We start from the raw sequence: 18,171 nt of genomic DNA, 5'->3' as shown, positions 1-18,171 counted from the left end.
TTCAGGTCTTGAGAATATATTGCTTTCTCATCTGTCACTGTAGGTTGCCACTGGTGTAAAGGGAATAATTTACTGCAGAAATTACTGAGATAGCAACAACATAGTTATTTTACTACAGCGCAGATAATTAGCTCATATCTCTACATAATAGCATTATTTGTATTGCTCTCAAGTATTTCTTTAGAACCCAGTATTGTAGTGTTTGATTATTAAAAGAAGTGATAGGGAATATTGGCTGTTCAGAGCTTTATGAGAATGTGAGGGCTGCCATATTGGGTTGACCAAAGTTCAGCCTGCTCTCCTGTTTTTGGTAATATCCAGTAAATAGATACTTTGGAAAAGAATATACCCAACTGCAGGCATTATAAAAATAGCCACATAGATTACTAATACAACCCTTCTTTCATTTGATGACGTATTTTTCTGGAGAGAATCTCACAGTCCTCATGTGTCCTGATCCATTGTTTCCTTTGCATGATTTTTTCAAGGCGCTTCCAAGAGGTGACAGCCAAATACCCTCTACCAGTTAGAGCACCTCTGCTGGGGGAGGAACGCCTGCCCCCCAGCAGTACCGCCACACAACGCTGGCTCAGTTTTGCCTGTGGGGGAGAAACTTCCACAGGAAAGCACCAACACCATTGCTCCCCCCAAAACACTTGCTGAAGTTCTCACTGCTTTTAGTTGATAGCCGATGCTTAGACTGAATCCTCGGCTGGAAAAACACCTGATTCTCCTTTACAGTACTCCTCATCTTGATGAAAGGTAATGAAATCAAAGGATTTTAGTGGAAAACAGGCTCCAGATCTGGGAGCTACATTTAATGTTCCTCCCAGTGCTTAGTGTAGTGTGGCCTGGTTGCTGAGCGGGGCTCCTAGGTATAGACACAGTAAATCTTCCAAAAATTTGAAGCATAGCAAATGCTGCTTTCCTTTCCAAGTTACACAGAAGAAGCAGGAGGAAAAGGGTTGAGTAATTTTAGTGGAACTCATATTGCATCTCTTCTGTCCTGTACAGATTCTTCTGCACCCTTGAACAACAGTATCTGAGTGCTCTCTGATAAGGTTTTAAGTTTTTCGTATGTTTTCTTTTAATGTTGTCATCACAAGAGGAGAAAGAAATCTATGTAACAGAGTGTCTTGTCTTGGTAGGGACTTGTGGGGTTTGCTGCTTCTTATATATCTGTTGCTCTAGGCTTGTCAGAGGAAAGAGGTCAAATAAGTGCACCTTGCATTAGTCATGGACATTTGTGAGGTTGATGCTGGTCTTGTTCTGGCATCATTTCATTGTTTTGGACTAGTCTCTGACTCTGACTAATCTCTGTCTGTCTACCATGCAGACAAGGTTACAGTTATTTACCCAGCTGAATTAAGGGACTGTGAATGACAGATAGTATTTATTTTGGAACAGAAGCATTACATAGAATTTTCTGGGAAAGTAAGTGCATTTTGAAATTGGAAGACTAAGAACTATTAGGCCAAATTCAAACTTACTTTAGTAACTCTGTTGTGATCACTGGAGGCATTAATGAACCAATTCAATTATGAATCGAATTCAACCTTATTAAAGGAAACATTCTTAAAATATTTCTGTATGTTTTTATTGCTTTCTTAAGGATGTTTACAGTACTTCACTAAATTTCTGGTGAACCTACTGTATACTGTTTTAACTTTTTAGAAAAGGCTTGACTTTATGAAAGAAATTAATCACAAGTATTTACTCTGGTTTCCTTTTTGTGTTTGTTACCAAGAAGATTTACTATTTTGCTGAAATTGGGTCTTCATTAATACAGAACATTCTGAAATGTTGGTATCTCATTGATATTTCCAATATTCTTTATTGATGCTTACATGAGCTTTCTGCCCTAATTTACTGAGTTACTTTCTTTAAGAAACAAATATAAAAAAAAAATCTTGTGGCTTTCAGGTGACATAGTTCTACACCAGAAAATATTGGTTCCTCAAAATCAGACTTTTCAGAAAACTCATAGAGTGAGTTTTCTCACTCAGAGAGACTTGGATTTGTGTGATTTGAACCGAATACATCAAGGACTTGAACATGGTTTCTTTTATCCCACTGAAATATGTTGACCACTTGGCTATTGCCTGTTCTCAGGAAAATTTCTCTCAAATCAAAAATTCCATAAAATTACTACTTGTTTTGACCACTGCTGTCGTGTTGTTCACTTGCTGTCTGTCCTCTTGTTGTGTCCATCTCGTCTTACCTTCAGAAAGCACGCGAGGCTGCTGGGACAGGGATCATCTTTTTATTTTGTGTTTATACTTTGCACAGTGAACTCTTGGATATAATAAAACCTCCTGTGGATGACTACAGCACATAATAATTTTCATTAACACCATCTGTCTGATTGTTGCAGAGAAATACGGTGGTTGTCTTTTTGACTTGGGTTGAAATGGGACACAAAATTATTGAAGATTTTCGGATTTTGAAAATTATTTCCTGTCCAATTTTTACTACTGATCTTCTCTCTAGATGCTTTCTTTCATTATGACCTGGAATGTGTTGAGTGAATTAAGAAGTATGCTATCTTTTCTCTGTTTTACTATTTTAGATTTGTGCAATATGATACTTAAAAGGCAGGTAGGGGTTAAAGAAGAGAAAAAAACAACTGAACAAAAAGGATTTGTTTTGGTTTTGGATAGAGGGTGTTAACGGTGGTAACCGATACTTGAAATAAGCAGAGGTAGAAGACACCACTCTGGAGTAAGGTTATGAGGTGTTTATTACCTTGAAATCCCCAACCCGCAAGGGGAACCCCAGGAACCTTGCGGGGAAGCAACCGGGCTGTCCCAGGCACCGCAGAGCATCGGCCCATGGCGAGGTTCAGGAGGGTGTGGGTTTAAGGTGAATTAATAGGTTACAATATGGGGCACTGTGCATGCACTAGAGATAACAAGGGAAGCAGTAATTCTTTAGGAGTCCCCAAGGCCAGGCTGACACCTAGGTGGCACAAGTCCAAGGGTCGCGACCTGCCGTTCCTTATGGGTTCTGCACACCAAGTGTTCTGGCAGCTGGAGTAATTGATCGGTCAGCATGCTCCTGTCTCCTTGCCAATCTTCTACTGTTTACCCACGACACAGGGTTATTTCAGCAAAGGAGAAAATAAAACTGCAAAACAGGAAGAAAGCTAAAAATGAATAAATACTACCTGAAGTCTCAGGTCTTCAGTCATAAAAACCTACTTGCCTCTAGAGTGCTTATATTGGCAATTCTGTGACCTCCCTGTCGTTTTGCTGTCCTACATTTTGTTTTAGGCAAATAACCTGATGTGGAGGTCTCTGTTTGGAAGACCAGGTTGATGGCACTATTTTAACATTCCTCCTTGGGTCACTAAGTTTAGAAATGAAAGAAATGAATAAGAAAAAAAATCTTCAATTACAAAACTGAAAAAAAGCAATTGCACTGTATTCTCCAGAATCACAGTTAACATCTAGTAGCACCCCTTATTGTGTTAACCACAGAAAAGTCAATATAATTATACAATTATATTTTACACCAGTTCTGGGTCAGTAGAAATTCATAATTTTTAATATTGAAGTGTCATATTGCTAGGGAAAGGTGCAGAAAAAATCAGATTTTGCTAAAACACACAAACGGATTGATTCCCTACCCTGCCTGAAGCAGGAAAGACCCAGAATCAGTCATGTCCTTTTGTTTCTTGGCTGCATAATCTTAGTATGAAATTAAAGTTATGTGTGGGCAAATTTCATACAGGTCTAGTGTTAGGAGAACTTTTGTCTTTGTATCTTTCCTCTCTTTTCTTTCAATCATGCAGGTAGCAGAACTGCCATCTGAAACTTCTGAATTGTTGGAAGTCTGCCTGTACTATCCTGAAGGAAACATTAGGCTCTTTGTATAATTTTGAGTACAAATGACACAAAATATACAGCAGATGAAATCCAGAGACTCTTTTGGCATTTATTTATTTATTACACTATCCCTATAGGTGTCACTTCTTTTGCCTTAAAAATGCAAATTACTCATCATAGGATAGTTTAGGCCCCATGAGAGCAATCTTCAGTAACTAAATGTATATAACATATTTTTAATATGTATATATATTTATATAATACTTTAAAACATATATAGTATATATTTTAATAGTATAGTAGTAGTTTAGTAGTTTTAGAAGTATAGTGTATAGTAGTATAGTGAAGTATAGTAGTTTAGTATAGTAGTATCGTGTTTTAGTAGTGTAGTATAGTAGTATAGTTTAGTAGTATAGTGTATAGTGTTTAGTAGTATAGTTTCAGTAGTGTAGTATAGTAGTTTTAGTAGTATAGTAGTATAGTGTGTATGCATACACACACACACACACACACACACACACACACACACACACACACACACAAACTGGTTTTTATGTATCCTTACACACACACACAAACACTCATTGACTTCTTTTCACTTAAACGCTGCACCTTTTACCCAGATGAGAGCCTAAAAACGTTCTGCATAAACACATGAAATATTAAAGATGTGTGGTGTGATGCGGTTATTTGTTGCCAGTTTATCAATCTGTTATTGAAAGTTACAACAGTACTCATTTACTTCCTGAAAATGCACACATCAATAAAGATTGTCTTTGTTGAAAGACAAAACGCACAGTTTTTAATTTGAAAATTTCAGCAGTATTGCCCATTTTCAAATGAAAACTTAAAACATTTCTGAAAAGGCCGACAGTGAGACAGAATCCTTCAGAGTCACTGACAGTGTTTTCACACCCTTATTTTTGAGCAGTAAAAGAGTATAAGATAGGATATGTTTTCCAGGAAGAGCACTTTTCTTTGATAAGTCTCTGTCAAAAAAATGCCTGGAGAGAAGGCTACAGGTAATCTGGTGCATACCTTCCTTAGCATGCTGCTCTCTTTAGAGCTGTCTGCTTTTTCTTTTATATCATTCCTCAGAACGTACAATACTGAAAGGTATTCTCTGTGACTGAATGTGATTCTCTGTTGGCAAATAGTTGCAGAGAGGAACACTAGTGGTATTGAACAACACCAGACATGCTAGTAGTATGTTTTTACTGAGTGAATTGCTAATAAGTAGATGACTGAATCCAGTTCCAGGCCTGCTGAAGTTACTGGGACTTTGGTTGTTAGCTTCTCTGAGGTCAGAACTCCACTCCATGACTTTAAAAGAAAACAAGTCATACAATTTTTGGACTTCTTTACTGACAACTTTCCCACAAAATGGCAGAAAAATATTTCATCTTACTATGAGTCTTGTTCATACCTTATAATCTATGAAAAACTGTGCTAATCTTCAGCTTTACTGCAGCTTTCTCCCACTTAATGAGATGGTAACTTATGAAAAATTCTAACTCGTGTTGTTCCTGATTTTCCTGTCCTCAGTTAAAAAGAGTTTGAACTGTATGATCATGCTTGTGGCTGGTGGTTATTATGCTTTGATGCCAGCAGATCCCTGCTTCCTAACAGCTGTTTTGATTTATTCTCTAGTTTCCATTTATGCTGTTTTGCTTCATTAAATAATCTTGATCTTAAACAGCAGTTCAAAATTACACTATGCAATGTTTATATATTATTAAATACTTAAAGGATATTATCTGCTCTTTTTTTTCTCCCAGCTGTCACATCCACTTAGGTGTTTCAGATGTTTTCTTTTGTCTTTCCTATATTCTTAGATGCTAGGCTAACAAAATGGGAGTTGATTTAAACATACTTTCAGTAGTGCAAGTGAGATGAGTATCATTTCACCATAAGTTGTGTGAAATGATTGTTGCCACTTAGATCCAAACTGCTCTGAATCAAGCACTGGAATACAAGACTACAAGTGTTGGTGTTTCCCGAAGTTAAGTGTAAATCAATTACAGAAAGCTAAAAATGCACTATCAAATAACTGATGTCCCTTATTACTGGAACAAATTAGCCCTTAGTCAAGGACAGTGCTTTGCCATTAAAAACTTAAGTATTTTCTCTGTAAAATGGTGATTTTTCTCAGTAGGATTAAAAAGAAAACCAGTAAATGAGCTGTTGGACAAGTAGTAATGCTATTTTAAATAGCTCCTGATTTCTGAAGTCTTTCAGGACAGCTGTTCCCTCCCTTATCCTTTTAGGTTTCTTACTGTTTTAGCTGGGTAAGAGGAATTGCAATCAGTGACTCAGTAGATTAGTCACGAGATGTTGGAATCTACTTTTACTTTGATAGGTGTTATGGGGATTTTGGACTGAATAAGTAGCTATCTGGCTGACTGGGTTTCCCAGTCTGCTCTAAATGGGACTTCTTTTTTACTGACAGAAGTACCAGCAATTCTTTGTCACGTATAAAAGAAAGTTTCTGTTTTCTTGATTAGAAAGATCTGATTGTAATTTCATGTTTTGAAGTGCTTGCCTTAGAGATGAGAAACACTTAAAATATATTTTGGGTTTGCTTTACAGAGATAAAAATAGATCGTTTTATAAATAAAACAGAAAGAAAAGAAATAAAATTTGAAAACTTAAAAATAGAGGAAGTATTGGCAAGGAGCATGCCTATTTGCATATTCAGTGAAAATAGCGAGCTGTATGAAGGCAGCTTTCCCATGTAATCTTTATTGTAATGTTTCATTTAAATACTTACAAGATGTGAACATGATCAGATAAAGAGAAGTGACCTCTTGTGACCCAGTCACAGAAACATAAAGAATAAACATCTCTATTTTGATGTTCAGAGAATTAGGCAACAGGTTACACTAACAAGATTTAATTTTCTGGTGTATGCTAAGTGGCACAGTAACAGGATGCAGCAAAAGGGATTATTCTCTGAAAAAACTGTGGACTGAGTTTAGACTGAGCTTGCTTATTTAAATGATGCATTCAATTTAGGGAGATGGAGGAAACAGCTGAGCCTACAGTTATTTTATAAAATCTTATTGTTACATGTTACTGTTCACTTTAATTAGCCAATGTACAGTTTCAGACTGCTTTGATAGATGGCAGTTACTCCTGCACCATGTAGGACAAAGGATGCTTTTTCCTCATGGCACATTTTCCAAAGCATATTTCTTTCTGTATAAGTAAAAGTGCTAAAACACATACATATACAAAAGTGGGTATGGTGAAATCAGCGCAATCCCTTTTTTTATGATTGCAATATCCTACTTGCAAACTTGAGAATGAATAAAGTTAATCATACCTTCCAGTGGACCAAGCAGGGAAAAAACTTTCTAAAAGACACAGGGTACTTCAAGTAATTATTTTTTGTTCCCCAAAGAATCTGTTCTCTCTCCCCCCCAAAATTTGTTTTCGTGTCACTACAGCACGTTCTAAGAATTGAACAGTTTTACATTATGAATGAAGAGCAGAAATATGGTGTCATGTCTTGTGGCTGGTTCATTTTCTCAGTTTCATATTAAAAACACATGTGAACATTTATATGAGAAAAAAAGCAATTGGCGAAAGCCATAATACTTCTCACAGTTTATGCAGTTCTGTAAGTTAGGAATTCTGTTCTACATACTGGTAGGTAGAGATTTTTCTTGTGAGTATCCACGCTGCTTCTCTCCATTCTCTTCTCCTTACCTTAGTTCTATCTTCCCCCAACCCTGAGTAATCCTTTCCATTGGCTTTATTACTACTACCCCTTGCAGCTTCTTTAAAAATTATGAAAAGTTCTGTTTTGAAGACTCAGCCAAAAAGGCAGTTTCTGAATCAATTCCATCACAGTATTATACAGTGGGCAATATTACTAAGTTACCTCTTGCTAGCAATTATCACATGTGGTTGACTGAAACCATCCCTCCCCTCTGTCTTCCACCTATTCACAAAAAATAAGTATATTAACTTCAGTAAATACTGACTCTTCAATGGCAAACCTTTACTTCTGTTTCCATTCACCAGCAGAAATTTGTAGCATCTTCCCTAACTCTTACACTGTCTCAGCTATTTGGCTTATAATATAAAGATGATTTTCATTCTGAGACATTCTTTCTGTTGTGCCTGCAATGTTTGAGCATCATTAGTCCCTTTTACAATACAATGTGTTTTCCTTGGCCTGTTTCTCTTCCACTACATAGAGAGGATCGGCGTATCATGATCTCATGTTGATTCACGACTACAGTACTGCTTTTGATGGCAGGGTTAGAGGCCACGTGTATCCTAATTCTTTATGATTGGACTTTTAAAGACTAAGATTTTTTCATTGTACAAAAATAGCAATTGCCAATTTGGTGACAATATGTCAGTTATTTCATCTTGATTTCCAATAGTGGATGAGTGGATAGGTAGATGGGTTATTTTAAGGTATATTGTTTTAAGGTATTATAAACCTTTATGGTTGCTTCTTCGCATGCAAGGGGTTTACATCAAATTTTTTAACTGCTGTATATGTTTTGTAAGTTAAAAGTGAATACTTCTGTTATGATGGAACTTATTTCACTCAAAATAGAAAAATTCTGGAAAAGTATAAATATGAAATATATAAATACAATAATGTAAGACAATTCTTGGCAAATTCTCTAAAGAACTTCTGAAAACTTATGGGGTCAGGTTTTGATATTTGTGCAATATTGTATTCACAGCCACCTGTAATCCTTATTTGTAGTTCATACTTATATCCAGAAAAAGCTGAAGGAATTATTTATTGAATGTCAAGTTTATATAACCTGTTAATAACACGGATCTATTACTCATTGACAGTACATGGCTTTTCTAATGATATTGATGTTGTAACCCATGACAGCCATAAAAATCTGAAAGCAAATCTGGGCATAGAAGTAAAATCTCCTGTGCCTTGCAAGTACGAGTAAGTTCTCTTAGTCATTTTCAAGATAGTTTGAAGTATAACTTTTTCTGCAGGACTGGGCCATAAACTGCATTATTTTGCAAAAATAGTTTAAGTGGCTCTCAAAAAGAATAAAACTTTTCTTCCTGTGAAGTTCATAAGTACTTTATTTCAATTAGACCTTTATGACTGAGTGCTCTGAGCGTATATGAGGCAAATAAATGGCTCTAGAAGCTAAGTTTCATTCTTGAAAGCTAAAAAGAATATTCCAAGTGCACATTGAAAGCAATTGTTATTATGCCATTTATAGACATATTCTTAAAATTTCACTTTTCCTGTAAGATTTACCTTGAAAACACTAACTTTCTTTCAAATAGGCATTAATTCCTTCAGGTCAGACTGAACCTTAGAATTTCAGTCCTCTAGCTAAGTCAGAGTTGACCACATAGTATATCGAAAACAATATGCTTTAGAAGAGACAACAGCGGGTTTGTCAAATGGGATATCCTTCACAGTCTGACCAACATTTCAATATGTCTAGTTTTAAAGCTGAACAGACTGCACTCTCTCCACTCTGCAATAGAATTTATTGAGCTTCAGATTTGAGAAGAAAATGAGAGCTGCAAATGAAAATAAAATGATGGTGGTAATGGCTTACGTTTCTAGCTGGTACCTTTTAAGTTTCAGTGCAATTATTTTAGGAACACTGGGCCAGTCATGTTGTGGATCCAATAAAATAGTAGTGCCTCAAAACTGAACTTGAATTATTTCAATATTTTCAATCAGAGAGATTAGGCTCCTTAATTTATGCTTATATTACATATAATCAGAGGAGATGTTTCTCTGCCTCTTCAACAAATTTGATATTGTCTGCTGTCACAGTAACATATAGAATCCAATATATCTTGATAGTTAAGAACAGAAATCACAAAAGAATATATTCTTTCCTTACACATTTAGGAAAATATCTCCAACTTTGATATTGTCATGGAGTCTGATGAGGGCACCTTCAAGCCAATGGGACTGGGTTTTACTGGTACGGATGAAGCTCGTGACATTGTGAAAGAGATCATGACTCTACTGCTGCCTATCAATGTTACGAATATTTATGACACCGCAGAAGGAATAGACATTGATTACTGGATGAGAGACGGGGTGCCAGGTGAGTGTGCAGAGTACTTTATAAATAATACTGTTTCTTCCATACAGTGTTACATCAGAAGAGAATTCCTGTATTGTTCTGGTACTCTAGTGTTTTGAAAATAATAAGAAATGCTTTCTCTGGAGGAATAAAATTTACTATAGATAAATATTTAAAGGTAACCTACGGAAATAGGGCATCGTGTATTTGAGCTTCAGTTTAATAATGGTATAGATTATACATAACATAACATGCCTAAAATCTTCTTTTCGGCTTTAAGGATTTATAACAATTAATCCCAGACTGGTGGTTTATAAATAGTAAACTAAAGTAGAGAGAAATTCTCCAATGCAAAACAAGTAATTTTTTATTATTATTACTTTGAAATACAAGGTTTTTTTCACTGTTTTATACGCTGAAGAAACAGTTATTTGGAGACTTGTCCTTTAAAAGGTTACAGTCCTTTAATGTATGCTAAAGGGGTAGTATTCTTTGAAGTTCAAACCAGTTTGGGGGCTTATTTGGAGTACTATATCTGTGTCCGAGTGAGGCCCAGTTGTTGGATAAGAGGTTTGTAAGCCATGAGAGAGGTCTACCACTGCATAAACCCCACCATGGGGAAGACCTTGCACTAGCACAGAGTTTTGCAGAGCATAAGATTTCCAACTGGGGGCTAGCCTGAATAAAACTTTAGTGAATTTCCGTTGTAGTTTCCATACTTGAATAATAGCATGACCAAAAAAAAAAATTAGGACAATGATATTTAAAAAATTCTGATCAGTTTTAAAAGTTTAAGGTTTTCTTTCTCTAGTGATCTATGACTGAAATAGGCTGTTGTGCGTTTATCATACTAGTTTTACCAGTAGTTACTATAGCCTTGGAATCTCCTAGTTTGTGATTAACTGCCTTGTTTCTTACCTACTCTTGTGGAAGATATAATGAGTTATAGAATATATGATTCTTATTTATGGAAAGAACTCTTTGCTTCTCACACATCTGTGGTACACAGAGATACTGTGATGTTGACTACCTTGACATGTATGGAAATCTAATTTTCAAAGCAAAACCTCTGTATTGCGCAAGAAGTATAGATGAATGGGTATTGTTAAACAACTGGAGCTTCATGCAGCTGGCATGCTGTTTTCCAGTTGAGGTTCAAGGTGTTTAGTGTAATGTCATACATTACAATGTCATACATGCACCCATTGTCCTCGGCTCTGACTGCACGTCTTACTGAGCATTAGAACTGAGTGCTGAATGCTATGCATCGTTCTTCACCGTCTCTGAGCACCCGTGCAAAGGCACGGTAGTCCAGAATTGCCAAGTGACATGTCTGTGTTGTAGCTGGACTATGAAAACTTACCACTCAGCTGGTGTTTAGAAGTACTTGCTTGTTGGACAAGCAGTAGCAGGGGACTTCCATTGTGCCTCCACTCTGAGGGAGACACTTATGGAAGGGAGAAGAATGTAATATTCAGATATGTTTTCAGCTGAAAATTCAAGTGGTGATTGTGATGGCAGTAAGTACTGAGCTCTGCTATACCACTTCTCATCCATTGAGGTGGACCTGAAGCATAAACAGATGCAGCTTGCCAAGGTCCTGTTGATTTGTCACTTGGGCTACATGTATAAAATAAACTCAGCAGGCCTAGGGCAGAACCCAGAGCACTCTCCCATGGTTGTCCATACTCTTTAAGTGTTAGCGCACTTCCCAGCACAGTTACGCCCCACTCCAGATAACACCTTCCCAAGCAATGTGTGGGCATGGTTGAGGTGATGATGCAGGCCAGGAACTGTTCCCAGTACGTAGTCTCCAGTAAGCCTCCCTGTTTTGTAAAGAAGAGAGTTTAGCTCTCGACATGACCCTGCTGTGCCACTTACTCTCAGGAATAAAATGTAGGAAAAGAAGGAATACCACCCAGATTTCTTGCCATGTGACTCAGTGGTCAGGTAAGACTACAATGTCTTCAGAAAGGAAAAGCTGTGAAAAATACCATAAACTGTGAGATCACTTTACACCTTGGGAAGAAAACAAAGTGCATCAGAACAGAGACTTCAGTTTTTAAATAAATCTGATTTGCCTTCCTATTACAAATTTGGCACATTAATTTATTGTGGCTTTTTTGCTGTCTGAAGCTTTGATTCATTTAACTTCCTGTTGAGCAAATAACAAAGTGTTCTTACAGAGTAAAGAGCAGGGATTCTTTTCTCCCTATTGGGACCTGAGGTGAAAGAATTAACTCCACTAAAAGAATTTCTGCTGCTTCAGATTGTATTTCATACTGTACCAGGGAGAAGTTTAAGACATCTTGTAATCTTCACGCCTTGTCTGCAGTATTCTCACTGCTCCAATGAGTCCTTATGGTATATAATAATATTGGAACAAATTGAACACACTGTAACAGCTTTTATAATTTTATCCAATTTAAACAAGCAGCCAAGTGTTGACACTTCATCAATTTTATTTAAATATTTTCTTGAAAGTACACTTGATGGCTTTGTTTCTGCAACAGAGAAAATATGGTGTACTTCTTGAACAATTGGAATGGTTTCTGACATCATTTCTCTAAAATTTTCCTTTAATATACGAAATAGAGTCTATGGTCAGCTTTTGTAGATGCTGTTAAAATTCCTCTCCTCCCACTCCTTTTGGTTTGAAAGGTTCACAGAAGGCAACATTACATGTGTTTTTTAGAGCCATTCATAGCTGCTTCTGAGGCAGGCCAAGTAACTCCTGCTTCATACTTTCTTTACCATCTCCAGCACTTTTATTTTCAATGGACATGCAATGAAATGTCATTCATAATGTTGCTTAAGTGAATTTGCAAGAAAACAGTGTTGACTGTGCTGGGGTTTTAGGATGAGAGAAGCCAGAGAAGTACAGAGTGCTTGACAAACCACAGTATGAAGTTTAACTGAATACCTCTCAAGTACAGGCAAAGTAGTCTGCTTAGAACACAGCAATGTAATGCTGTATGACTGCAAAATAATAGAAATATTTCTGTCAATGGCCTTTACATTTGATTATGTTGAGAACAGTTCAGCCCAGCAAGAAGAATGTCTGTATTTTTGTTTTTTTAATGATAACCAGTTTTCAGCTACTGAAAATATTTGTATAGTGAGTGTTTTGCTTTTTTATGAAGCATAAATCAAATGAAATTGGATTTTTGTGGCATTGCATTTTATGCTGTGGTTTCACAGTTTGAGGTGACCATTGATCCTAAGACTACTCCTTTATTAATTATGCAATTATCTTTCTCAGTTTTATTTTTAAATATTCAATTATGTATTTGGGTTTAGTCAAGCATATATGTAAACTCCTGATGTACTGTTGGCTTTTCTTTTCCAGCACTATGTTCTAACCAACTTTCGCAATTAAAGGAGGAAGGGGGATTTGTTGGGGATTTTTGCTTTGCTTTCATGTGGTTTCTTTGGCCTGCTTTTTTACAACAGGGTTGTTCAGTATCTGAAAGGGTCAAAAACATTTAGCAAATGCTGCTAGACCACTGTTCTGGTATTTTTGTTAAAAAAGCAATATATCTGATCACAAGGCTACTTCTGAAGTGATTTACACCAGTTCCTAAGGTAGCAGCACTGGGGCTGAGTCAGTTGTCCCTGTAAGCTTTCAGAAATTGAGAATGAGAGGAATAAGGTGATTATATTTTCATTATGGTATGCAGTGAAATAATGGTCAGCTTTAGATACTAGGGGAGAGAAAAACTGGTGCTCTCCCGTTTTTGCAAATGGAAAGCTATTGTGACACAGTATTTTCAGGAGAATTGGTTCAAGGGTGTTCCTTTCTGTTGGGTTTGTAAACGAGGTTATCTGTTGTTACAGTGTTTATGATGGGAACACTTGTCCCTTGGGAATTGAACTGTATTTGAGACCACGTTGACCTAGGAAATCAAACAACTCTTAAAAAGCATGTGGCAATTCCTCTATTTAAAATTCAACCAGAGACCTAGAGGTGAAACTTTTCTTCAGTGTCACCCTGATCCTTGTTGGTTGTTCATGTCTCTCTGTCTCCACAGTGACAGTATCTTGCTTTTTTGTTACATTACACGACAGGAGAAATTATTCTTCCAAAAACAAATAAATCAATCAGTAGTTCATGTAACTTTAATATTTCTCCAAAAATCAAAGTTAATTTATAACCAAATGTATTAGTTATTTTCTCAGAGGCAGCAAATACTGTCATATATCATTTCTCTCATTTTAATATTTTTGTAGTGCTTTTTTATTACTTCCATCTAAAATAAGACACATTTTGGCCCTTGGACGTCTGACTTTTGCATGCATTGTTTGCTTTCATATTACATAAGAGGTCAAATTCTTTAGTTGCCCTCCTTTTCCAGAGCATGCTGTCCCCTTTCTCCCCTGTATCCATACCTACCTTATAGTACCAAACACCAAGGTTTACATGCATGAGCCAAACCTGCTGTTTTGCTTGGTGTCAGCCAGAGGTGTGTCTGAGGAAATAGTGTAATGGGAAAACTCCCTAACCTGGGGTTCCCAGCTGGGTAAGAAGAGTTGTATAAAATATGTATTTCCCAAAGTATAGATGTGTAAACTCTGTTGACTCTTGGCTATATAACTTCTGGGAAGTAAAATTCCACTGAGGTGCTTGAGGCATAGCATCTCATCATACTTGTTTCAAACTCTCTGCAGACTTGGGCAATCTTTGGGTCCAGCTTCCAAGCTTCTTTTAATAGCCAGAAGAATAAAAACTCTAAGGAAAAAGAGGAAAAATCAGATGTATATAGTCCTCGGGCTTCATAAGACAATGCTGAAGAACTTTTGTCTTGATTGTGCACAGGTAAGGGCTGTTTCACTCCAAGAAAACCTTACTTTAAGACAAGAGAGAGAGAAAAAAGTTCCCTTAAAAAAATAAAAATGTTCAACTTGACCTCCTCACTTCAGTATTTATTGTTTTTTTTTTTTTTTTGCAGTCTGAAATGTTCAGTGTAGGTGTCACATGGCAAGCCCCAGTTATTTGATCAGATCACTGACACAAGTGAAGTGTCTCCTGCTCTCCCATGAAGCAGTAAGTTAGACGAAACTCCTAAACACTGTTAACAAAATTAGCTTTGTACATAGTGCAAAAGTACATAGGTAATTTTAATTAGTCCACAGGTGATGCATTTATATACTCATTGGGAGATGCCATAACTCTCTTTGAGTTCCTACTGCTCTGGACATGTGTTGATGCACACTACCAATACCAGACAGCTACCATGTGCCTGGTTTATTTTTGCCTGGAAATGAGGGGTAAGGTGTTTCTGCTGTACACCTATGTCTTGCCTGTTTTTTATTCTTTGTAAGTCTGAGATAAGTGTATCAGCACTGTAGTGTAATAATTAGCAATATTGTGTTGCTTTTTGAAGATCATTCATTGCCTTTTAAATGTCTTATTTTATCATTCCAAAAGGAAATGTGGTGAATGAGTATGTTCCTCTGCAGAAGTCAGATTTTCTGCAACTGGGGAGATACTAAATTAAACCAGTATGTTAAGAGAACAATTTTAATTGCCTGGCACTTAAAGTCCTACTATAAGTGCTACAGCTATTGGAACCATTTAATATCCTGATTGCATTTAGAACTGTGTATATTAATCTGTAAAATAATTCATCTATGATCTAATTTATCATCATTCCATAAAAATAGGCTTTTAAAATTAGAAATTGCTCTAGACTAATTTAAAAAAATGTAATGCACTGCAACTTTTTATGATGGTGAGTACCTTATATTGGCCTATCATGTGACTTTTCCTGTTTTTAATAAAGTTATCATTAACATCTTTAAGAGTAATCATTTAATGAAAGAGCTAGTCTGTAGATTAGAGTATGTTTTCTTTGTATTTGCCATTTGACTTCCAGACAAGCTTGATCATAATTTACAGTTCTTTCCACCTTTGTTCTGCTTGGGTTTGAGACTTGTTTTGGAATATTGGACTTCTTCCAGTTTTCAAATTGCAAATATTGGAATTTGTCTACTTGTAATAATTAACGAAAAGCATCAAAATTCCAAGTTTGTTTGTTTGTTTCCTGTACACTAGGTACAGGACATGCAAAGATTCAGCTGGGATGATACTATTGGAGAGAGGGATGGAATTATGTGATTAGGCATAGCGCTTGAATGAAAAATTTTACTAGTAGTTTTAAGAGGGCTTTTGTAGTCTGTTTCTCATTGGAGCATGTCCTTCCCTAGTGCTAGGGCACCAGGCAGTCCTTTCAGATAAAAAATTATGTGCCATCTTTGTGGCAAAATAACTGATGATTGTGGCAAATACTTGGAAACTGCTCATACACACTTGTTCTGACATAAAAGAAGACTACTTCTAAATGGAGTTTCTAAATGTCTGCCTTAACTATGAGCTACCACTGTAACAGTAATTTTTAGTACTAAGTTTTTTAGTTTAGTTAAGTTTTTTTAGCACACTAATAGAAATATTCAGAATAGAATGGTCTACATAAGCAAGGGTGAATGCTGCTCTTACTAGCAGGTAGTATTAAGTGGTTTTATTCCATGTATACAGTATTAGTGAGGTTTTAGTGAGAACAGGATCACAAAAGAACTACGAGAAGACTTGCAAGTTTAGAAATTATAGCTTAGAGTGAGAAGCTTGAGATGTTAGATTTCTTTCAGTTTATGCAAGGGTATGTTAAACAATGACTCAATTACAGCATACATGTTAAGCTGGGTAGAGATTTTTCCAATGACAGCACCTTTTAGTCTTGTTTTAAAAAATAATTCATTAGAGATTCAATCTAAGTCTAAACAAGCTCAAAATGGAAAAAAATGAACACCTTTTAAGAATAAGGTTAGTTAACTACAGAAGCAGCTTACAGACTTGGTGAATTCTCCATCATTTTGAATGTGTAAAATAAGAGTTGGGTGTCCTTCAAAAAGTCAAAGGTAATTCAGGCAGGAGGACTGGGTTTGATGCAGGAGTTACGAGGTGAGGTTCTTTCTAATGTGTTGTTCAGAAGATCTCATTAGACAATAATAGCTCTTGTAGGCCTTAGAAAATCTATGAATCTGCCTGTAAATCTTATAAGCATTTTCCATAATGAAATACCTCCTTCCTATTTAATCCTCACCTATTTCAAATAGACTTACTTTTTGAATATCAATACATCTTGTCTTTCATGTGTACAGTGTTTAGGGAGTTTTAATTATAATTAGATACAGGAATAATTAGAAACAGGTAAACTTCCTAGTTTACATCCTAGAAGAAATTTAAACTGTGAAATCAAAAATACTTAGCTTTATCATATATTGCTGAACAGCTTGAATTTCTTATTTTATTTCTAGTTATTCTATTTTTTAAGTTTCTGATGCTTTTTAATTGACTGTTTTTTGTGGTCGTTAACTAAGAATTACAGCACACTGGTTTAGCAGCTAATATTACATGCTACTTACATTTATCTTTTAAAAAACTGAGGCAAGGAAGCCTTAAAAAATCTTATATGAATATTTCAATAGATGAGTTTGAAGCTGTGACATTTTGATTGGCTTTTATAAGCCCAGAAGAAATAAAATTGTTCCAGTGCATTAAACATTGTACAAATACTAAATAACCTCATTTATCTAGTGGCGAAAACTGAAATTAAATTGATTTGAAGAAAATTGTAATTTCTAATGGTTCCTGCACTTTTTGGTTGATGGACTTCTTTCTCTTAAAGATATTTTGTCACTGTTACTTCTGTAACAGTACTCCTATTTTTAGATGCTTGCTCTTCAGAGAAGTTCAGTGACGTTGACTAGGGTAAAAGACTAATATTAAATATGTTTCTTCCTTAACCACACAAAATTCTTAAACATTTTAAAAATCATCAAAAAATTTGCTCCTGCCACACACCTTGTAAGTAGGAGAATATGATCTGTCTCAGAAAAGAAGGACTGAAAAATATCTAACTGAGAATCTCAGTTGGATTTTGGATGTGGTGGTTTTTTTCTGGCTCTGCCTCTGAGAGGCATATTAATTCTCTATTGTTTACTGCTTAGGAAAGCTGAATTATATTTCTGTGGGTGGGAATATTCAGTTCTTATGGAATCATTTGCCATTTGTTGAGCCTAAAAAACCAAGTGTCCTACATTACACACAGAGCTCAGTGTTAACATGCTAAATATGCAGTTTGGAAGTACAGGTTACTTAAGCCTTATTCCTAGAACTGTCCTCCACTTCACTGAAGCTCATGCAAATAATGAAGTAAATATAAAAAGAAAGGTTTAATTTTTCTTCCATAAGGAAGTTGGAGGTGGAAAGTGTTTGTCAAATGGAAAAATGT

At 36.0% G+C, this 18,171-nt stretch overlaps 1 protein-coding gene across 5 annotated transcripts in view; it reads left to right on the top strand.

Moving 5' to 3' along the window:
• Positions 1 to 18,171, top strand: part of CPQ (carboxypeptidase Q) — a 165,930-nt gene that overhangs the window by 121,634 nt on the left and 26,125 nt on the right. For all 5 annotated transcript variants that reach the window (XM_026099835.2, XM_064507695.1, XM_064507696.1 and 2 more), the window contains one exon: positions 9,700 to 9,901. In XM_026099835.2, the coding sequence (XP_025955620.2) occupies positions 9,700 to 9,901 (202 nt within the window). The remainder of the gene's footprint in view (positions 1 to 9,699; positions 9,902 to 18,171) is intronic.

This window comes from Dromaius novaehollandiae, chromosome 2, assembly GCF_036370855.1.
Source record: "Dromaius novaehollandiae isolate bDroNov1 chromosome 2, bDroNov1.hap1, whole genome shotgun sequence".
Lineage (NCBI taxonomy): Eukaryota > Metazoa > Chordata > Aves > Casuariiformes > Dromaiidae > Dromaius > Dromaius novaehollandiae.
Note: the sequence above shows the minus strand (reverse complement) of the source record. Positions and strands in the feature narration are given on the sequence as shown.